Here is a 23835-nt window from a genome sequence, read left to right as displayed (position 1 = left end):
TCTCTGACACACAAAAAGTTCAGACAAACTTAAAATTAGCTTCCTTCCTTTCTTCTTCGGAGTGAAAAATGCTTGCTCTTTCAGTGGTGGAGCATATCAGACATGCTCCATAAAAAAGTAAATATGGATTTCAGAGTTTAATTTAGTCTAAAGAAATACAGTGCAAGCCAAGTGCAAAATCAGTTTCACATGCAATGGATGTAAGAAACATTACAGTGCAGTCCCCAACAAGGGAAATGTTCTGCAAATACTCCCAGTAAAGCAAAGTGTGGAGATATTTTAAAAGCTTTTATTCAATCAGACATATTCATGATCTAAAATTTGATCTCACAGACTTTTCATCATGGCAGAACTAATAAAAACTTGTTTGTTTGTTTTTTTTAATCTTGTGTCATGCTAGAGTTATACACATGCATGTTTTATATGGTATTTATGCTAGTTATATTTATTTTTTTCAATGTACGTGTTTTGGATTGATGGTGTGCCAGTCTGAACGTCAATATTTCAGTGTGTTATGTATCGGTTGTTGCCTTTTTCTATCTCATTCCATCAATAATTTGATTTAACTTTGCCTACAAAAACTGGTAGAATATCTAGTATCAGTGTCAGTATCTGTCTCACAGATTAAAAACACTGAATGAATGAAGTGCAGCAACATCCTCCATTAAGATCAGTGACCTTGCTCTTCACAATGACAGGCTTTCACATCAGGTGTGAAAGCCAGGTAGCAACACATTATTTCAGTGTTCATTCCACATTAAGCACCTGTTTAAACCAGGTCCATTAAAGTCATTCAAACATCTTCAGGATAAGCCCCAACCCACCACCACACATCTGTCCTTCCTCTTTTCCCACCCTCATGTTTGCAACCATTATACCTATCATTTATTATCATAAAAATTGACTTGGTGCCAAAAGTACAGAGCATCTGAACGCTTTGTCCTCTGCAAATATAGAAACACACACACACACACACACACACACATATACACACACACACACAACATAGTCCTCCTCTCTACCCTCCAGGCACTCCTTGCTCTACTAACACACCATGAAATCTCTAACACTCACAACACATTTACATGACATTACCGCTGAAGTGCTATAAAATTGGTGCCTGAATAGCAACTGCTGAGATGCATTGTTTGCGCGTGGGTAGGTGCGTGCACATGTCAAGGCAAAGCACATCAGGGGTTTCAGCACCCATTTACATTGTGCTGATTGTCAAAAACATCATTTTACCAATGGTCTGTAAAATGAAGAATATTAGTCAGTGTTTGTGTTTAAAGGAATTCTGCATTTGAGTTGAGACTATATTTGAGTCTGTTGTCTGATTGTAATGATCTCCTGTGGTCTCCTGTGTGCTGCTCTGGGATTAGCATGGTAATCATGGAGTATGTTGACACACACTGTTAGTCAGATTGATGTGTTTGTTTGAGTGGTGCGGGGCTACGCAGCTTTACACACCGACCGACTGCATTAGCCACTCGCTACTAATCTGAGACTTAATGGCTTTCCCCAACAATGTTGTTCCCATGCACAATGTTTTATTCAAATGCTTGCTGGGTCTGTTTGTAAAGTGTTGAGATCTATCACTGTTACTTTCCCTTACACAAACGCTCTGTCCGAATCAATGTAGCCGTGTCTGAAGAGGTAGTTTATCACCAGCAATTATCCCTCAAGTAATACCCTCTCTTGTCTGTCTTGGACCAGGCAAATGGGACATGTCAAGAGTTTCAGATTCAATGAATATTGATGCAGCCCCTAAGGCCAGCACTGACATATGTATATGTGTATGTGCATGTTTGTGAATGCGTCCAAAGCAGAGGACAAAGAGGATCAGCTGGTAGACTGGTGTGTATCTGCAACAACATAAACAGCCACAGGAAACAAGCTGACTACTGTCTTCATCTCCATCTCACTCCTCTTTTTTTACCCAGTAGTTACTATTCTGAAAATGTGCTCTGTGATCAAAATGCCATGTGTATATCAAAGGCTGCAATTGTAGTCCTTCAAGCTATTCTAGATTTGACCACAGCTTTATACAATTATGGCATCAGAGTTAAAGATTTGCTCATGTCATGGAAGAAATTTATATTCTTGGCCGAGCTCATGGTTTTCTTAGACTGGGTATGCACAGCACACATAGCCAAATAACCACAGGCTCCATGGCTGTAACTCTAAGCGTCCCCACTCAGTAGCAGTGATGAAGTATGTATATGCAGTTTGCATGCTTGTACATGTTGCAGTGCATGCGTGCATGAGGCCACAGACACTGGTGGAAAGCCCTGGTGATGCATACTGTGTGGGGTTTGTGCGCTAGCTGCTGCTCCACTGCTACTAAAAGGACAGGCAGATGTGACGCTACAGTGACGATGACAACAAACCATTATGTAGCCTTTCCTGTCTCTGCCCTGCGAGCTGCACACGTATCACGCCCACCTCCTTTTACTCTCATCCCTCTCCCCCCGCTATCAGGAGTCTCAGACTGCGGCAGCACAGGGCAGTGAGACGGAAAATACAGTGATTGTTTCTGACGAAAATAGAGGGGCTCAGTGAGAGGGAGATGCTAAAAGAGAGCAGGAGAAAGAGAGAGGGAGTCAAAGGATGACAGAGCAAGTAGAGAAGGGAATGAAGGAAAGGCAGAAAGAGAGAGAGGCAAAGCATTAGAGCAGACCATTTTTAAGGTCACTGTGTGAGACTTGTAGAGAGTAACAGCTCCACTGAGAACCCCTGATACTGTGTATATTTGAGAGAGTGAGTAAGAGAAAGAAAAGGAGGAAAAGAGAAAAAGAGAGAAGGTGTGAGAAAGAGAGCGAGAAAGGGTGGAGGGGGGGGAGAGAAAGAGCTGGACTGTACCATAAAGACTCTCACCTTGTTCTGCACCATGCACACACAGCACCCCAGCTGTCATCCAGCTTCGCTCTCTTTCTCCATCAGGGCCGGTGGGGACATGCATCATTCATGAGCAGGGACTTATTTGGCTGCGTCATCTCCTCACATAACTGTCAATAACTTTTTCTGGCTCTGGCTTCAGCCTTACTGAGGCAGCAGGGTGCACTGGATGCACACAGCAAATGTTAAATGATAAACAGCATTTTTCTCCAAGACGGAGCAAACTGCAAGAAGCGGCTTTAACAGTGAATGGACGGCGGCAAATTTCTTTCCAACGGGACTTTCACTCAAGATTGAGCTTTTATTAGAACCCATAATGCTCACAAAATGATGGGTATAGAAAATGTTTCAGAGGAAAAACATAAGTAAAGTCCAATCTAAAGTCATCATTTGGACTTAAAACATAGCCATTTGGAAAAGAACACTTAAATATTCATCATAGCTGTTGCCCAAAAAAAGAAAGAAACCACATGTAGAGAGTGTAATATGAAAGGGTAATTATCTAAGAATGGCCGTGTCCTGCCCTCAGCACCTTTTTTTTTTTTTTTTTGCCTGGCCTGTCCTCTTCCCTGAGTGCCTGTGTCGCAGCCTGCTGTGAGGCTGCCTGCTGTGAAGGTCACCCTCCCTGCAGCTATGGATTACACAGCCGCGCACAGTCAGGCAGAATACGATACTGCCCTTGAGGGGAGCTCTGAGGCTCAGGCTGGCAGAGATGAGCCCGCTGGAACTTCTGGACCCCACCGGGACCAGTCAGAATGATAACGTAGCTACCCCTGGTCAAGTGCTGTAAGGTGGAAGGTAGAAGGGTAGATATGAGCAAAGTTGGCAAAGCAACAGGATATATAAGGATTATGAATGATATGGTATATGAATTATCTTTCTATTTATCTGATGTTTATGAGTTGTTAGCAGCTCCACCAAAGAGACATTTTCACTCAAAATTTTTCAGGTGGCCTCATTTAAATACCTGCTTGTGGCACAAGGAGGTAAAATTATTCAGTTTTTCATAAAAAGGTAAAGGTTAGATTAAAGTCCAAAAAGTTAATACCAATTTATGCAGCAGAACTTCCAATCTGTCTGTACTTGGTGCAGGTAAAAAAGAAAAAACAGACATCAGCGTGCTCTGGTGTGTCCCTGGCTGCCGTGTACGCTCACCACCAGAAGTGTGTGAAAAGGGGACCCTCAGGTATCAGAGCAGCACTGATGGGCCAACAACAGCCTTAGATGAGTCACAACACTCCCAACAGGCACAAGAGGGAACCTAATCCTGTGGTCTTCATCAGGTGATATCAAAGAGCCTTCAAAAGAGCATTCATCACTCTGTTTTCCAGCCTGAATTCAAAGATGGGGGGTGGGGGTGGCGGTGGCACCTTTTATCCCGCAAAATGGTGCAATGAGGGTCAGTTTTCCTTTGAGCGGGACCGAAAGCCATTTGACAATGGCTCTCTCTGGAGCCGTGCCGCTGTTTAGAGGTCGGAAGAGACAAAAAAAAAAAAAAAAAAACATACACACGGATAGGCTTGGCAGATTGTGCCGTCCTTTGCTGGCTCGGCTCTCCCTGCTGTGACCTTAATTTGTTCTGTCTTGAGTATGAGTGCCCACTGGGCAGCTGATGCACCCCAAAGGAACAAACTGACAGGATGTGTGAGCATTATGTACATGTGGGTTTGAGCATACGTGGAAGAAAATCAGAGATAGAATGAAATTGAAAGACGAGGGTAAAGACCAAGACAAACAAACAAAAAAAAAAGACACAGAAAGAGGTGTGCATGTGGTGTGTATGTGCTTCTTAGTGTGAGATTCTCAGGTGAGCCGTGGCCACGTTCGCAGGTTTAAGTAGAGGAGACAGGAAGGGGAGAGACTGAGGCTGAAAGCGCTGGACATAGGGCCACCAATAAAAGCAAAAGAACACAAGCTGTCTGCCTGCCGGCTAATCCTCTAATGAAGATTTGTGGCACTGGCTGGCTGGTGATTATTGGCCCAGCACAGAGACAAAAACCATCTTCGGTGCTACTGTAAATACAATCTCTCACATTTACACAAGCTATCACAGGCGCAAATGAGAAAATTTAGGATGGAGGCAGAAACACTGCTGTTACAATGCGTATGGGCTGGTGCTGCTGCTGTGCACTGACATGCTGTCAGACCCCTGATGCTAAATTAATAAGCAATCCCATTACAAGCCCAAACATTAACCGACATTATTCAGATGAGAAGAATGCAATGTGAAGTCGCTTATGTTTATGCTGTTATTCCTGTCTCATCGGGCCAATTGCACCAATCCTGACTATTCTAATTTTATGGAAATGCTTGTTTCCATCCTTCCTCTCTGCCTCCCATTTGTTGCATTTCATCAGTGCTCTTTTGAACCACGTTTACAGCCACTGTTTCAGTGTTAGCTGAGAGCTGCGTTGAACGTACAAGCAGGAGTTCATCCATCCGTGCAACCCATAAGAGACACTGCTACTGCATTAGGAGAAACTGTCAGTGGGAGATTTGAGAATTCAGTCCAACGGACCATATTCCTACATAGATCAGCACTTGGACCTTGACATATCACAAACACAAAAATCGCTCCAGTAAATGTGCGTTTTTTGTAAAAGTTGCCGTTCAAGGAAACCAAGTCGCATGACAAACACTAGCCACAAGGAAACTAGACACAGTAACATACTGTAAATGGATGACCTCAGATACCACATTACCTCTGTGTCCCTTACAGCCTTCTAATCCACACCTCTGGCGCCTCACCCGCCTGATCCTCCCTTTCTCCTCCCCCCACTCCCCCCAGGCAGGGGCAGGGAGCTTGTGGTGCAGGTCCTGGCAGAGCCCCTTCTCCTCCCACCGTCTCCCTACCCCCCTCCCTCCCTCGCTCTCTCTCTCTCTCCCTCTGAGGGGTAGGGCTGCTTGTTCAGGGAAGAACTTGTGCGGAGACAGGTGTGCATACCAGACGCCTGCACTAAGCCCCGTGCCACGCGGATCCCATAACTACCTGCTAGCGAGGCTTCCCCGGCTCTCATCCAATACCGAACCAAACATTTCCAAAGAACCCTTCTGCTGGCTGAAGCTACAGTAGCTGTCGGTGGGCAAGATGCCATGGAGGGCAGGTCTGACCTCAACCTACTGCCACCTTTTTTTATCACCAAGCCTTTCTGCATCCCATCAGCCATTATACACACCATTAAAACACATTGGAACAGATTTAGTTGGCAGGGGGAAGGCGTTAGGGGTGGAGATTTAGGCTATTTTGAGCTGTTCATGTAACATTAAGGATTAAAAGCTAGCTCAAGGCTTCTTGGAAGCAAAAGCTAGTACTATCCATTCAGTCTGTGTGCCTGGCTAACCCCGCGGTAGTAAAGCAAGAGCTGTTTGGACGGATGAGGTCACAGAGTGAGGAGATGTCCTCGTGGCTATAAGTAAAGTTCATGTAGGGCTGTAAGATGACAACAGTGTGTCAGATATACTGCTCAAATTTCCTTTTTGCATGAGTCAGATGATACAGAGAGACTACAGCTCAATGCATGCTTTTGGAAGGAAGCATCCATTTCTCCCCGTAGGCTGTCTTTAACCGAAAAATTGTCACAGCACCCCATATCCAGTCTCTCTCATCTCGCTGTTTGCTCATTTCCTCTCTGCCTTTATCCCTCCTATGCTCCCTTAAGTCTCTCTCTCCTCCTACACTATTCACTCAGTCCCACTCTCCCATTCTTTGGTTGCTTCATCAACTCCCTCCTCCTCCTCCCCTTCAGCTTCCTTCTCTCTAGCCATGCCCCTATGAATTGACCTTGCTGCATCTCAAGGAGAATTGATTTCTCTTTTGGTCTTTGTGTGAAACCCTATCTCAACAGCACTCAGAGGAATTTCCTCTTTCCCTCCAGAGCTGGATGGAGGTAATTCTCTTTCATGAGGACACTTTTCACTCCATTTTATCTGTCTGCCTTTCTCTCTCTCTCTTTCTTTCTTCCCCCTCCTCTTCTACCCATCTTCTCCTCTGAGCACACAGAAATAGAGCAGGCATGATTAATGCAACATCTATCGCCGCCAAACGTTAGCTTTGCTCAACCTTTTTATGCTTGGCTGCTGTTTGGGAAATTGTTATTTCATGCACCTTCCCACACTGTTACTGAACTATCACATTAACTGATCAATGAAACCGTTTGACTTTTTACATTTGATGAGCTTGATTGATAAAGAGAAAGCCCAAAGGCTGGATCAGACATTAATTTAACATTTATCTCCTATGTTTCCATAAAGGGGGAGATAGCATCCAGCTGCTTCAAGCGCTGCATCAGCAGAGTGATGTATTTTATTTTTAAAAGATGTTATATGCAATTGAAAAATCTGTAGTTGACCTTTTAAAATTTGCCAAGCATGGATGCTTTGAAGCAGTACGGGATATGTTTCTCCATATATTTACACTGCACCTGCACTTGTATGACATGTGCAATACTAAACCTCATTATGTAAAAATACATTGTTGCTCTGTGGTCTATATTTGAGTCCCTAAATTTCACTTACAGAATCAGTACCAATACTAGTGCTCTATCACTATAATAATGACAATAAAGATTAGAATTATTATATAGCAGCTTTTAAAACTCAAGTTACAAAGTACTTCGCACAGGGCAGCAAATTAAAATCAGATCAAGCTACAGCATGCTATAACACTATAACAAAATAAGCCAAAACATAAAGCATAAAAGATAGAACCAATGCAGTAATGTATGATAAAAGGAATTAGAAAAACAGGGATTCAAACTGAATGCTATATTTACAGTACTGTCCTAAGTCTCTCAGAGCGTCTTCTGTTATAGCAAGAAGAGTAAAAGAAGGTTGTGCTCACTTAGGTGCAATGCAAGCATTTAATAATAAAGCTAGACTTCTGTTCTCCAGATTTTCATTGGGGCAAATATTTGACACACAGTAATCCAAAACCTGTGAGGGCAAAAGTGTGTGTCTGTGTTATGTCATGGGAAATATATAATTCACTTCATTACTACTTTCCAAATACACAAGCAGATCTACGTCACAAAGCATGAACATCAATCAAAACAGCTCATAAATGACAAGCAAAAGATCAATAACTCATATCAGAATTAGAGTAAAAATTTAGAGTTAAGACATCAGGGAAGTAGATGACAATAAATATTCCACATGATAAAGGCAACAGTGCAAACCCTAGAGAGCTGCAGTGTGGAGATTCATCTGTACCTCTTTCCACTTTGTGATCAGAGTGACTGTTGAAGCATACAGAACATTTTCCAGGCTTCAACTCCCAGGTGTCTTGTAGCCCCAGGATTCCAAGTAAGTAGTCAGCTAGGCTGCCTTGCTGAATGCACTAATGTGACACCATAATCACACACAGGTGCATTTTTGTGCTTCACAGAGCAACAGCACAGGGCTGCTAGTGGTGGCAGGTGCCGGCGCTGGTGTGTGTGTGTATAAACTGCACATATTATTCAAGTTGGACATATTGAAAAACTGCATGATATTTATATTTAGTGTGTGGTCTGCGTACTAAAAAAAAAACCCTCATCATTGTAATTCATAAAATGAAACCATGCACACTCTTGTGCCGTTGTGGACTTTACATTTAATGAATGGTCTTTGACAGGGCACTGCAGTGAGGCCAATGAAGTAGTGGGAGTCAGAGGAACAGACACCTCCACCTCCCTCTGCTCTGCAGTGCTACACAGGCTGATGGGCCACACACACACACACACACACAGATGCACTCACGGACACAATGGGTTGCCTTCCCACCAGTCCAATAACAGGCCTATTCATTAGAGTCTCTTACAGACAATATTGACAACCTGCTGACACAGAGTCACTCCAGCATAAACAAATGGAGCAATAGAGAGGAGCAAGGAAGGGTGGGAAGGAAGGGAAGAGACCTGTTATAGTGTCTTTTTGACTGAGGGGTCTTCTCCACCAGATGTAGAGAAAGAAAAGAGAAGAGAAAGAGAGCTCCCACTGCTGCTTCTTCTACCCAACCACATAGGTAAATGTCCATACTCTCACACTCACAGTTACACACACACAATGTACAGTGTTGCGTTAATCTTGCATCCCAGGTCACTCTTGAGATGTGTGGCAAATTCTAATTATGATTAGGGAAAAAGTCTTATCAATGACTACCTTGCTGCATGGAGGAGCTGCTGAAAGGTGAACTGGGTCAAGTCCAGTGGACTATCTCATCAAACAGTGCTATGTCATAGTCATCCTTCCAGCTAGCCAGAAAAAATATTCCCACTGAAAGGAAACGGGATATTCTGCAAAAACAACAAGGTGAAATTTGAAGCCAGTGTCCCACTTGCTTGCTAGAAAAACACACATTCAGTTTTAACTAAAACAACAGACCATTCAATTTAGCAGTAGGTTTACAGGGTGATTTAATGAGAGTAATCATTCACAGTTGCTACTCACTTATAGAAGTTTATATCTCACTATTGCCAAAGCATCAAGAAGTAACTGTGCGTAGTTTGTTCAACATGATTCACTGCAGAATTCTCAAGTTTCAGCTGTAATAAGGCATTCCAGTTATAGCTTGGATATGCAAAGAAGCCTAAAGGGACTGTACTGTGCTATGCATACCAAATGTCTGGCTCATTAAGGAGTTATAATTATTGTGTCACTTTGACATAAACAAAGAGAGCAGAGCAGTCATGGAGAAAAGGGAGGGGAAAAACTGATCTGATCTACTCAAAGACATATTCTCAGGTGTCTCTTTGAGCTGACCTCTGGAACCAGGTGAGTGCGTGCAGGTGGTTTAGAGGAAGGGGGGTGCGAAGAGCTGGGTGAATGGAATGAGCAATAGCTATGCAGACAGGTCAACAGAGAGACACATTTTATGAAGACAGATGAGGCCAGAGTGTGCACACAAACACAAAGACAAGGAGACAGATAGACTGCATGGCCCTGAGCTCAGGAGGTCAGCTCTGACTCAAATAGACAAGACAGACGAGACATAAAACAACATCCCAACATGAACTGATTGTGACTGAAGCTCCCAAAAAACACTTTGAGATGAAGCTAACAAAATGGAATGTCCCAGGAATGCTTGTCACACACATAATGCTGTATTTTGGGTGACAGTGAGAAGACGTTACAGACGTTTCATATTTAAAAGCAAATTCCATACCGGGAGCTCCCTCCAGGCATCAGCGAGCTGGAAGCGTAGGAGTTTTTTTTTTTTTTTTTTTTTACACAACATGGCGGCTGATCACAATGACACCACAGTCAATCGAGACTCTATGTCAACAGGAGCCTGGTGATCATGTTCTCTATTAGCTTGCCATTGTTCTCTCATCGCTTTGCTCTGTACTCTGTCCAGATGACATGCTCTCATGTTAATACACAAGCACACACAGCATCAGCAGCAGCCTTATACCCCTAACTTGGTGCAGAGCCCATGTCAGGCAGAGCTAAGCTTGCTGCCCGCGGCTTTGTATAGAGTGCTCTGTACAGCACAACCACACATCCATTGCCATTATCAACATCAGGACTGTCATCACTATCACAGCGGCCAAAGACCTGTGCCAGGGCCACGAAGTGCCTACATAGCTGGTTATCATGGATTTGTGAATACAGAATGAAGGACAGAGCAGCACTGAGAAAGGTTGTTTGCTCAAGGTCATACAAAACAAAGGACAGGAATAGACTAATAGCCATACAGACACAGCTAGTGATGCATTCAGTTTTCATAGGCATATGTGTGCCATTCATATTTCACAAGCTAATTTTTTAAAAATGATATACATTGCCGTTTGTCAGAGATATGTTATCACAACCTTGCAGATTTATATCAGTGGGCTGAATCAGGAAATTTGCTGATTGGAGGTCCAGATCAGCCAGCGCCAGAACTGTAAAGGTCATTACAATGACATTACCCTTTTCAGGGGAAGAAACCAGAAATGTCAAATCGCTCAGCAGCCACATCATCATGCAAATGGAGCAGAATGTTAGGCACTGGAAAATCTCAATGTTCAGACAGAAATAATGGAAGATACCTATCTGACTGACAACTTAATAAGGAGGAGTCTAGGTCAGTGTTTTTGGCAGATGGTGTGAAGGGAGAAGATTTTTTTTTTTTTTAACAGATCATTAGACGTGAAGAAAAACATTTCTGAGCCACAGTACATTATCGCTGTTTAAACACCACTTGATCTGCTGTAAATACCTGCTGTACAGAGTAGTGAGCTGATACTAACGGCATTCTGTGTTCCTATAAAGACAGGAAACATGGTACTGCACAACAGAAGTCACATTCCATATTTTATTACTCCTACTACAATTTTTGTGACAAACAGTTAAAATAGACCCACTGTAATAACAACCCTAAGCTAAAACCATTACTCTGTTACCGTGGCACAGCTGTAGCTGAAGGTTAATGCTGCTGTTAACACGTCCTGACCAAATATCATTTACGGGAACTGCTACCACCTGCAAGCTGATCAAGACAGTGCTTGTCTAACTGTTAAATGAGGCTGAAGTCAGGGAATTGTTCACTTTTGACCAGCTGCATTAACTGGAAATGTACAGCCCATGCGAAAACAGACACAGGCACAAAATGACACAGATCTAATTAAAAAACGAACAAAAGAAAAACTTGAGAGAGTGAGAAAGTTCCCCATCGAACAGTCATTTCATAGACATGAACTTTAATAACTTGCTTGGAGCCTTTAGCTCACGGGAATACATTTTCTTCACCATGCACACTTCAAACTTGCACACCTCACGCTACATGACTCCCCATAATCATTAGAGATGTCTGCCTGAAAAACATGCCTGCCGGGAGAGCAGAGGAGCAGAGCTGCGCCTGAATCAGCCCAGGCATGCGTTAAAACAAAGTGGCCTCTCTGGCAGCAGAGCACATAGCAACACATACACACTTAAAACAAACGCATGAACAATAACCACACACAGTCTCACGGACACAACCATACAGAAATTAGAAGACTCTAGAACACTTTCACAAGCTGACACGCACTGCGTTGCTTATTAAATACACACAAACTCATACACACATGCTCTTCCTATCATATCCATACATCCAGGCAAGCTCCCATCCTCTGTATGAATGTACAAGCTGACTACGTAGAGCACAGAGACCACACAGAATCCACTCTCTCAGACATAGCCAATATGAGACCAGAATACTAAAGAAGAAAGCGCTGGCTGACTCACAACAGATCAACCCTGTATAATAACAAAAGGCTATATCGTGCTGCAAGCAAAGGACTGAATCCTTTTATGTTTTTCTTTATAAAAGGGCCTCTTGTGTGATGACCTGTTTGCTCGTCATTGATTAGGATGGCTATAAGGAAAGGTTACATAGGAAATGGATACTAGTGTAACAAATTTCCTGAAGAAATATTCACTTTAATTTTGCACCAAGTAGTTGTATACATTTTTGCATTTGAATAGTTATCCATAGGTTAGTATGAAGCAATATTTGTCACTTCACCTCTGCTAGCAGGATGTGACAATGGTGGAGCCTGGTCATGTGACCAAACAGCCCACATACAGATGATACAGTCCAGCTCCAAACACTTTGACCTTCCATGTCATCACTCACACCTGCCATATTAATGGCACACTATTATTGTAATTACACACACTAACCATGATTTAAGGGTTCATCCCAGGCTGCGCTCAGTATTGACAAATGTCTATGTGGAATGGAAACCAAGCAGAGCACACTATTAATAAAGAGCTGCTGGTGGCCAAGTTTAAGTAGGGATTAGTGATCCAACAACATGACTGACCTCTCCAAAATCCCATGCACCAAAAAAAAAAGAAACAAAAAAAAAAAAAAAAAAAAACAACTCACCCAAAATCATGTTGTGTGTTGCCTTTGGTATCCCTGGGTTGACAAGTGATCCCTCAACTGTCCCTGTCTCTCCTGGTTTTGCCAAGGGACAATGGCTCCAAAATCTCTTTTCAGAGTTCCTCTCCACTCTCCAGAAAGAGGCAACTCAGAGAGGCAGCGCTAGATGTGAGGAGAGACTGCTGCTGCTGTTGCTGCTGCTGCTGCACATGTCGTCCCTTGCGCCTGCCCTCTCCAGGTGAAAAGCTGTGCGTGTGTGTGTGTGTGTGTGTGAGAGAGAGAGAGAGAGGAGAGATTGTGTGTGTGTGAATGCGTGTGGAGGAGGGGGTCCAGCGTTTCTGCAGTTGTGGCTCAGGTAAGCCTGAGGACAGTATGGAGGGGGTTAGAAACAGAGGGGAGACAGAGAGAGAGAGAGAGAGAGAGAAAAGAGGGGAATCAGAGAGAGGAGGGGGGGGGAGCCTAAAGTGTGACAGCCAATCACAGGAGGTGGCTACAGAGCCAAGATCTTCTTCTCCACAGCAGCCAGGAGGAATTGCAGTGGTCTTCAGCAAACAGCTGACAAGCAGTTTCTTCTCAACTGTATCATTTCACAAGGAGCTTCAGAGTGAAGGTCTTCAATGCACTGTAAAGACGGCGCTTTGCTTTGGTCTCTCTCTATAAAAACACACACTCCCTTTTCCACTCTTGCTTTCTCTCTCTCTCTCTGCTTCTTGTTTTTGGGGTTGGGTATAACCTAAAGGCACCTTACATGCCTCTGCTCTGATTGGTGGCAGCCTCAACCAATGGGAACAGCGGCAGACACTTGTCATCATGCAGAGTGGAAGTCATGAAGGAGAGACAGAGCTTGACTGAAAATGCCGTCCCCCCCCCCACAACCACTGTTTCTCCCTATGATTTTCCCACATTCTCCTCACCCATCTTCCCCGCACAAGATCCTGATTGTCAGATCTGTTTATTGCATTTGTTGTTCATTACCCCCCCCCCCCAAACTGTATGTGGACTTGTTAAAGGATTAACCTTTTATCTGTGTGGCTCTGACTCTCTCCCTTTTTCTCCCTCCGTCTCTTAACCTGCCCAGACAAGGTTACACATTTTATCAACCCCTGTGTTTTCGTCAAAGGGATGGAATTTAGACTGGGAGTGGGGGCTGGGGGGGTGGCAAGCAAAAAGAAGAGATGAAATAGAAAGCGACAGAGCGGAGGAAACAGAAGAAGGAGGGGCAGAGATTAAACTAAATACAAACTGACAGAGGGATGAAGAGACGTGGAGTGACAAGAAGAGACGACCGGGAGGATGGAATACAGAGACAAAGACAGACAGAGCCGGACACAGGAGAAGGGCTGCAGAGAATTAAACTGTGGACCAGAGCTATGCAGTCACTAATTGAAGAGGAGCTTCACAGCCAGCTTCTTATGGTCCACTTCCTTCAAACCAAGAAGCCACTCAAACACCATGCTGTCATGTGCGAGGACCACTCTCTGCTTCTCTCTCTCTCTCTCCCCAGTTTCCCCAGTAGAGAGGAATCACAGGAACGGTAGAAAGAGAGAGAGAGGGACCTTTTGAAAATCACACAGCCACAACGTTATTGAGAAGCTCAGCGCTTAAAAGAAGGCTTAACAAAGCTGTCAAAAAATTAATCCCCTTGGGCAGGCATGCTTGCAAACACACAGATACAAACACGTGAGCCTGGGGCTACAGAAAACGCTGCCTGATGTTCATAGTGCCTCCTCTTGTCCTGCTCTCTCTTTCTCTTTCTCTGTTCTATCTCTACGCCCCCCCCCTTCTCACGCTCTCAGGCTGAGGCTGTGAGTCACAGGGTGTTGGAGTGAATACTAAGGAGGCTGGCTGACACCTCCAATACCTCTCTGCACAGCAGCTCCATTGCACACATTTAATCCATTGTATGTAAACACTGGCAGACGTAGGGACCACAAACACCCACACAAATTCTAACAGATTGTAAATTTGGGTAAAATCCACTGACTAAAAGCTGCTGGTGTTACGGAACATATGGTAGCTCCCAGCTAAGGTGCACAGAAATCATCCTGCTTTCACCTCTGCCACCACACCTATAGTAGTTTATCATACACAAATGATGAAGTGAGAAAGTGGCAAATATGGGCCAAACATCTTACGATGCAAAAAGACAAATGGACAGATTAGAAAAGGAATTTGACCCAGTGAGTCTGTGGATCAAACACACATCATATCTGCAGTAAATGGGCTGAGCGCTGAGAATATTAAGTTTTTAAAAATGGGACGCTAGCAGCTGGAACAATAGTTACAGCTATGCATGCCAGTCCTTCCATGAGCATCTGTGTGTGTGTGTTTGTGTGTCAGCAAAAGAGCTGAGATAGGGTTTCCTCATTAGTTGTGTTGGTATCAATAATTCAGAGACGGTCCTTGTTGGCGTTCAATGGTCCGAGTGCTAATGTGCTGTCGGGCCAACGGGGGCCCAGGGCCCAGCGCCACTTTAATGGATGTCATGATGAGAGGGTGAAACCAGAGCAGGGATATCCTGTATCATCCATAGGAAAGAAGAGGGAGGCAGGGCAGGGCAGAGGAAAGGAGACAGGAGACAGGGTTGGGGTGAGGGCCACCGGAGGGGAGGACAGATGGCATTTTTTGGACAGGTATGTGAACAGAGGGGTGATGGAGAGAAACTGGAAGAAGAGAGAGGAAAGAGGGAAGGAAATTGGGTTATTAGGCCCCTTTGTTTGCCACTGGCTACAGATCAATCATTCTGAAGATGATGTGCTGACCTCTATCACCTCTGAATGGGAGGTCATTATGGGACTCGTGTTAAGTGGCCACTAGGGGAATATTTTAAATGAATAATGAACTGACATTATTTCATTTGCCGTCCACTTGAATTGCCAGAGGTAAAAATAGAATAAATGTTGCCACTTTATTTTACAGGTCCATCATTCCCACATCATTTCCTAAGACGTAAGAAATGTGTAATTTGGAACCAGTTATAGAGAAAATTGAATTTTCTTTAAAAGAACTGCCCCGTTCTAACCCTTCATTTATTTTTATTCATGTATGTTGGACTGTATACTTGATGCTTTTCTGTTTTTACATGTTCAGCTGACCTAACCAAAAAAAATCTGTTGGAATTAATGAACTGAGCGTGCCAATTGAACACTGTATTCTTTTTGCCTCTGAGGTTAAAACTTCACAACATCTGACAAACCAAAATAAAAAAATAGAAAGGACTGTGCTCCAACTGGGAGTCGCATAGCACTGTCTATGGGAAAAGTGAATAGGACTTCCTTCACTTCCTGTGGTTAGGTTTTCTAAAATGTTGTTGTTTTCTGTGATATTGTGATAATGTTGTTGTAGTGCTGTGTGTAATGTTATTGTGTTTTGCGCCTCAGGGCCACCCTATAAGATGACATCAAGGCTGAGGAAGACCAATGGATTCAACTAACATATATGATTTTCTCACTCCACGGTAAGAGTACTTGTTAGAACACTGATTTGATTCACACTCATTCCCCTGAGGCATATCCCAACCTTGACCTTCAGTACCAGATACCTAACCCCAACCCTTATCCTAACTGTAACCTGAGCTTAATTCTGACTGAAACCTGAAAAGTTTTAACTCTAAAGTAAGTGGTTGACCTTGTGAGGACCAGCTTTTGTCAGAAGACTGAAGATGAGGCTCCACAATTGGATCAATACAATTGTACGCACACACATAGTATTAAGCAAAAAGGGGACTCTATATACTGGACACCACTTCTGAGCGTGATAGTGATTACTGGTTAACCTATGGTGCCCTCTACTGGTGTTAGCCTGTCAACATGAAATGAATACCCCATAAACAGACACTGGTTATCTGTCGTAGTATTCCAGTTTAAGCAATGCTATTACCAGATTGGAAGTTCCATACTGAAAAATGATCCCATGTAAACTGAGAGGCTAGTATGTTCCCACAGCCATGTCAACACACAGGGGGTAAATAAGGGAACCAGACCAGACAGACATGAGACACAGCTGGTATAGTATTGATGGCCTGTCAGGCCGAATCAGAAATACCTTACTTGAGCATAAAGCAATCTACAGTTTACAACAAACTTGACAAAGCAGCTGATGCCAGTATCATTACTGGAAATGTTTTTATTGGCAGAATGGTGAATTAGGCAAAGTGCAGAGAGCCTGAGCACAGCAGGTCGAATGTGAAAGGAATGACTGCTGAATATGAAGGACTTATAAGGACTTAGCAAGCTGATGTGTAGCAGTAGTTTGTGAGAGATACATCAAACCTGAGTAAGAGAGCACATCAAACTCCAACAGTCATATAATGCTATGATCTGTCTTCCTCATTCTTTCCTGCAGGGGAGACACACAGTAAATCTAAACTCACTGAAATCTGCCAGATAGACTCTAATTCACCTCCTCACAATGGCTCAAACACAGTGTTAAAATGCAGCTTTCGTGGATCATAAATTCAAGTCATATTTCATGAGCCTGGGCCTGCAGGCATTTTGTGACTTTCCAGAAATGTTAGTTTGCCCTTTTCCTTCTTCTAAAATCTGCTTGCATGATGTAATGAAAAGGATTTCACTTGCGACAGACTCTGCACCTAGGTCATATATCATGCATTGGGTGTCTCCTGGCACTGTGGTGGTGAATTTAGAGACTGCCTATGAAGGTCAAAGGTGAGGGGGCCAGGCAAGTGTCAGGAAGCATACTTTTACTTCCCCTCATAATGTGGCAAAGCATTTACTTAAGCTAACAGACAATAAATCACAGCCCATTAGACTATGAAACCGTAGATAACTTTATAGGAAAGCAATCATCTCTATATATACCAAGTAATGAGCCTGTCATGGCACACATTCCATCTACTGGCATCATTAAGACTCTTAATTTAAGAGCATGAATGGCACACAACAAGTAAGTCATCTCAATATGAGCAAAAGGACCTCTGCATTCCCCTTGAATTGGCCTGAGCCTGCAAGTCTGACAGTTAAGCATATCAGTTTGCAACTGTGAGGGATAATCATCTCACTAAATTTAGACTATTGATCAAATGTGGATATGTGCAGGAAATGTGGCTGGCTGTACAGTATGTTTCCTGGGCATTCTTTTTCCCCCAGGAAAGACTTCAATAAATCAGGATGCACTCACTGTGTTTTGATTGTTACAAATGAAATGGGATTTTTGTTGCTTAGAAAACAGTTGTCAGAAACAATGCTGTGGGTGACATGAAATGGAGATAGTGGAGAACAGAAGTCAATTTTCTAATAAAATGCCCAAGACCCAATATGACAAAAACAGACATTACATTTTTCCTAAATTCACCCCGTGGAATCAATTATTTTCCTTCTCATTCAGAAGAAGAGCTTACTAAAACTACTCATCAGATGGAGCTAGCAAAAGAATATATAACTGCTTGTGATAAATAACAACAAGAAATCAAAGAAGACATATTTTTTTATTTATTTTAATAAAAAGAAGAATTTTCCCACTTTCTTCTCCCAATTCGAAGTGTCTTTATTTAAGCATTCTGAGCTGCCAGTTATTTCATTACATACGTCTATGTTTGTGCTTCAGTAACATGTTTTTTTTTTTGTAATGTAATTGAATGTAGAGAGAGGGACAGAGGGAAACAAGAAATAGAGACTGTGGGTTTTGCGAGGATTTGCGGACGTGTGTGCACAGGTGGGTGTGCCTGTCCTGTGAATCCACGCCTGCCTACAGAGACGGAGAATGTTGATGTTGACTGTCACACTCTCACACATCCTTGACATTTTTACACCAGCAACAGAGGACAGGGCGTCTTTCTTTCCAACCACATTCAGATCACACATTTTCTTTGTATAACTGCTTGCTGTTCATATGTGCTGAAATATACTGCAACAATAATTTCTGTTATGCTGATCTTATGAGATGGATTTCTAGTCATTATTACACAATGCTTTGTGTATTTTAGAACATGACAATTTGACGTAATTGTTTTCTCCTTAGATCACAGTCTATTTCTAAAGCTCTGACATTCCTTGGCTGAGGGTGATGTGGCAGGTGGAAAAAAATCTCAAGGGTCAATCACATCCCTGCTACAAAATTTAGTCTCCTTTGTGTACTCATTAAACACAATCTCATGTTTATCTTATTACTTTCTTATTACTTACATGCAAACATACACACACACACACACACACACACACACATAGACTACTGCATGTAAGCAAGCACACACACAAGATAAGATCAGCTTCGCCCAAATGTGGGTGTTCAGTCTGGGTGTGAGGGCAGCAGAAGACAGGTGGAGCTGTCAGGACAGTTGTCAGCTCTGTGGCCCATGTATATATTTGAGCCAGGAGTAAAGATCAATCACTTACACGTACATGCACGCACATACACATATGTGTCTAATCATTCACTGAAATAAAGTTATGTTTGCACTGCACCAAAGTATATTTATATCAGCAACAACCCACATAATAATCACCACAAAAAGATGCCCAGTGTACTGGATGTATTTCTTCCTCCTCATAAAGACAGAACTGGGTCATTTTAAATGGAAACGGACAGATACAGTGGCAGTAGATGGCAATAAGTTTGATTTCTTACCTGTGCTCCACATCGATTGCAACTGTAGTCCTCCTGTTGCTCTTACTGAGTGAGTCCAATCTCCAACCTTATACAGGCACACTGAAAGACAACAATTTCTTCTGCCAACTCCTTCCCAGCGTGAAACAGGCCGAGGCTCTTCAGGTGCAAAAAAAATGACTGGAATGATCCTCAACTGTTCTCGTTAATTCGAAAAGATTCCAAGAGATGTGTATGCAAACAACGTAGCCTCATGCCCGTGGTGGCAAAGTAAAGGACATGTGGAAATAGAGACCACAAACACACTGCTTCTATCACCTCCCCTTCACCTCTCTACATCCTACCCTCTCCCTCCCTCCCTCCCCCTAACTCACTCACAGCCCTGTGTGAAAACAAAGCTGGAGCAGGAGATTCCAGCAGCTAATCGTGGCAGACCTTAATAAGTGAGGGCAGTTGTGTCAGGAGGAAGGAGAGAGCAGAGAGTTGAAGGCTGTGGCAAGGAGGCTTGAAGGGGAGGAAAGGGAGTCAAATGTCAATGAAGGCATGAGGAATAAAAGCGAGGCACAGTAACAGAATTAAGAGAAACATCAACCCATGAAAAGATGATTTGTAGTACAGCGCATGGCACAGATTCCAACTGTCTCTCATGAAGGACCACCCATTACATGAGGAAAAGTAACAAAGCAAATTCTTAAACCTCCATATACAACCGTTATGGGTCTTTGTTACTGAAGCTCTCAACTACATAAAAGTTTTCACAGGTAAAACACACTATTTGGCCACTTTCAGCACAAAACCTGAGAATGAAGCAGGGCAAACAGGTTAACGTCACACCCATGGTCGCAGCAATGTTGAGAGAAACAGTGAATGTTGAGAAAAACAGCAAAAAAATTCATTGTATGGAAAAATGCTGAGAGACAACAGTAACATACACATGCAGAAATTCTGAAGTAGATGTTATTCTGCAGTGTCTGCAGTAAGCAGCCACCCACCATACAGGCCTATCGGAGCCACTCTAACACGTCATCAGATGTATAGTATATGTCCAATTCACTCCAGACTTAGTGTCTCAATAAGCCCTTACACAGCATCACCATTCACATGGCTGCCAACTATCAGAGTGTGATACACACTGTATAAAAATCATACATTCTCAGCCTCATAAACAGGCATACTGCGTCTCAGCACTCCCACGGGCACTCTGCAGGAAGATAAGGTTAGGAGGGGAAAAGGACAGCAGTTTACAGTTGTAAGCACATTTCAGCACCAAGGGGCCTGAGGGGTAGTGTTACAGGAGCACACTGCAGACCAGGACTGTCCCTGTCTTTCACAGTAATAAGCACACTACTAAAGTGTACACCACAATTGGTTTTCTGGGCACTATGTCTTTGTTCACTTTTTTCCCCAAATTCCTCCATTATAAGCTGTAAATCTGAAAGGTTTGTGTCAATAAGAACACATGATTGTTTCTGTGTCTTTGTAGTCACCTATCCATATACTTACAAATCTGTGATTGAGTGGATAACATGCTACATTTTTTCATAGTAGCTGTTTCTTTGACAATTAGGAAAGAGCAGAGTAAAATAAATCAATATGTCATCACAGACTTACACTCCTTTTTGGATCACTCATTATATAATGAGACAGGACAAAAGAAATTAGGTGGTACTCTTTAGCAAACAGCATCTTGACATTTCTCTCAATTGCCAACAGGGGGAGTCAAGTTCCCCCATTTTGCCTTGTGTAACAAGATTGCACATTATAGTCCCAGGTACAATGATGGCCTCACAGCTCTGCCCTGCTATGTACCTGGATCTTGACTTGAGTTAAAAACCATGTAGAAGTTCATATATGAGGGCCTTTAGGAAGAAAGTGTTGTAATTGCTGGATTCATTTGTACTAAAATATACTTTTGCACTATTTATTATATTATCTCTGTTGTATATTTTCAACTTATCAGACATCCTACATACATCCTGGTGTAGTTCTTGTAGTAGGTGGAACAAACAAACATTCGGCTTGTGTTTTGCTACATGAAAAAATATAGTGAAGCACTACAACAGACTGACTTGTAGTTGTCATGCAAGTAGACACATTTACAGTGTAAATGAACTGAGAAATAGCTAAGAAAAATTAAAAAAAAAACAGTTTGATAGTAAAAATATGGCAACAACTTGGCCCTGCTGTACTTAGCCAGATTAGACCTCTAGATGGAGTCAGGTGACCTCACTTCCCATTGCAGCCCCGCCCACCTTCAACCTGAGCAGAATATGATCAGCCCAAACTGAAAGCACCTGTAGAAGCGTGCAGGCCAGTCAGTATATATCAACCTCAGTGCTGACAGTATGAATTAGATACAACCTGGTTTGAGCCTGGTTTTGTGTGAAGATATGGCCAACCTGGATGTGTTGAAAACCAGGTTTTGCTCTTATGACAAAATGTACAATTATGATTTACGTGAACAAAGCTTTTCTGATTGGCCATTCAGAGAGGGATGTAACTGCACACCTGAAAAGGTAAGATGTCCTGATGAAGTGTTGATGCTTCAGAACACTTGTTGAATAATTATTAAAAAAAAAAAAAAAACATTTATGATTGATTATACATTTTGACAGTGCAGTGGCACAACGTATTTTATCAAGAGCAGAATTTGTCTACACGGAGGGTGCTAACTAGGTGAGACCAGGCCTGCATGAAGTCAGACTGGGCTCATTTGTCTTATGTTTCCTCTAATTTCAGTCAGGATGTGTCAGACAACTCTTACACACTTCAGAATACAACCAAATTTATATTAACCTACATAGTATATGACTACAGCTTATGAGAATAATTATCAATTAGTCTGCACCAACCCTGTTTACACAACAACTTTATACCATAGCTTTTTATCCAAGACTGTGACAGGTTGTGATTTACGCTTAAGCAGGTGCCAGATTCAGTTTCATTGCATCAGATGTCTAGTACCCAGACCCTTCCCTTTGCTCATCCTTGTCTTGTCATGATGGATGGGCTGCTGACACCTCACTTGATGAGCAACACTATATGCCATGTTACCAGCTCATTGCCCTCCCAAGAGCCAAAAGGAGATTGTCTTCTGGTTTAATTCTCATTGACACTCCTCTTCCTTCAGCTCTGGCCTTTTGTTCTTTTATCGCACTTGTCATCTTTGTCATTGAGTTATCAGCTCATAAAATTCCTTAATTCATTGCTTGGATTTTATTTTATAGTAGTCTGTAAGAAAATATGTCAGACATTAAAGTGACTGTTGTTGTTTTTCTGTGTAGATGGCCAAGGCTGGGTTTGTCCACTGCCCCAGTGAGAATGAACCTGATGTTGTCTGCTGTTTCTTTTGTCTGATTGAGCTTGAAGGTTGGGAGCCAGATGATGATCCTTGGTAAGAAAACATGTTAACTTCCTCAGGCTCTTATCATTACCTTATCTACCTTCATATAGGTTTTGAGTCACTGAAGAATATGATGCTGGTAGTGTAAGAGGGTACGGTAGCTTCAGATCTGAAGGTCTTTGAATCTGTTTTACTCATAACCAAGTGTTACCAATAGCCATTAAGGGATTAATTTTGACATGGTGAAAATGAACCAATGAATGAAATCATGGTGTAAAGAAAAGATGGCTGCCACATTAAAAAAAAATCCTACTTGGATGCAGCTGTTTCTTAATCTTGATCAGCACTGAGCTTTTTCTCTGCACAGGACTGAACATGCAAAACGCTCCCCTAACTGTGGATTCTTAACCATGAAGAAAGACTTCACTGAGCTAACTGTGGCTGAATTCTTCCACATGGAAAAGGAGAGGCTAAAGGTCTACATTGTAAGTCTCATTATTTGTCAATATCTCAGTTGTGTGCAGTTGTTGTTCCATGTCTATCTTTTTCTTTTTCTAGAGAAAGGTTTGTCATAAGAAGATGGCATATTTGCGGGATGACATAGACCATACACTTGCGAGCCTTAAATCTCAGTTGGATTCCATATGACTGAAATTGTAATTTTATTGCCATACTTATCTTAAAGGTGTAGCAAGAGCATGTATTCTTAACTCAGCAGTTTGATGCAATGGCAGTTTAAAAAATAAAGTTTTGTGGAACATTACACTTTGGTTGCAGTATTCTTTTTAAACCACAAGATGGTGCTTTTGTGCTAAAGCTACAGTTTTACCATGTCACAGACACACTTTACGTAGTTTCCAATCTCACACTCAAAAACCTTTTACAAAGGCAATCTGAGATGAAAGCGCACATTGAGCAGGATTACAATGTGAGCTATATTCCTTCTTTAGAACCAAATACTTACCATTTTCCTGAACGTGCCACCATCTCTACCACCCCTTTTCAAACCTTGACCCTGGACAGATGGCCTGAAGCCCCTCCCTTTCAATACCAACTGTTGCCCCAGTAACATCTGTTACATATAGGGGAGACAGTGTGCACCAAGAGGGCTCACCAGGACACTTGCCTTGCCCTGTGAGGAAGACTGAGATTTAGGAAACACTGAAGAATGCTGCAGCTGAAAAAGGAAAGTGCAGAAAAG

At 42.6% G+C, this 23835-nt stretch overlaps 2 protein-coding genes across 2 annotated transcripts in view; one reads left to right on the top strand and one right to left on the bottom strand.

The window, feature by feature from the left end:
* Positions 1 to 13411, bottom strand: part of znf385a (zinc finger protein 385A) — a 55043-nt gene extending 41632 nt beyond the window's left edge. The window contains exon 1 of the mRNA XM_018666110.2: positions 12731 to 13411. Within this exon, the coding sequence (XP_018521626.1) occupies positions 12731 to 12740 (10 nt within the window). The 5' untranslated portion in view covers positions 12741 to 13411. The remainder of the gene's footprint in view (positions 1 to 12730) is intronic.
* An 8155-nt stretch (positions 13412 to 21566) lies between these two features.
* Positions 21567 to 23391, top strand: birc5b (baculoviral IAP repeat containing 5b). Its single transcript, XM_018666115.2, has 4 exons — positions 21567 to 21807; positions 22576 to 22685; positions 23002 to 23119; positions 23193 to 23391. Exons 1-4 carry the CDS (start codon positions 21682 to 21684, stop codon positions 23280 to 23282), a joined length of 444 nt encoding a protein of 147 aa, XP_018521631.1. The 5' UTR covers positions 21567 to 21681; the 3' UTR covers positions 23283 to 23391.
* The last annotated feature ends 444 nt before the right edge of the window (positions 23392 to 23835 follow it).

Source organism: Lates calcarifer, linkage group LG6, assembly GCF_001640805.2.
Source record: "Lates calcarifer isolate ASB-BC8 linkage group LG6, TLL_Latcal_v3, whole genome shotgun sequence".
NCBI classification, from domain to species: Eukaryota; Metazoa; Chordata; class Actinopteri; family Centropomidae; genus Lates; species Lates calcarifer.
The sequence above is the reverse complement of the archived record's forward strand: the minus strand, read 5'-3'. Positions and strand labels throughout refer to the sequence as shown.

Coding starts and splice junctions, on each gene's coding strand:
- birc5b (XM_018666115.2), top strand. CDS start 21,682: ATGGCCAACCTGGATGTGTTGAAAACCAGGTTTTGCTCTTATGACAAA. Junction 22,686..23,001: donor GAGCCAGATGATGATCCTTG/GTAAGAAAACAT, acceptor TTCTCTGCACAG/GACTGAACATGCAAAACGCT. Junction 23,120..23,192: donor AGAGGCTAAAGGTCTACATT/GTAAGTCTCATT, acceptor TTCTTTTTCTAG/AGAAAGGTTTGTCATAAGAA.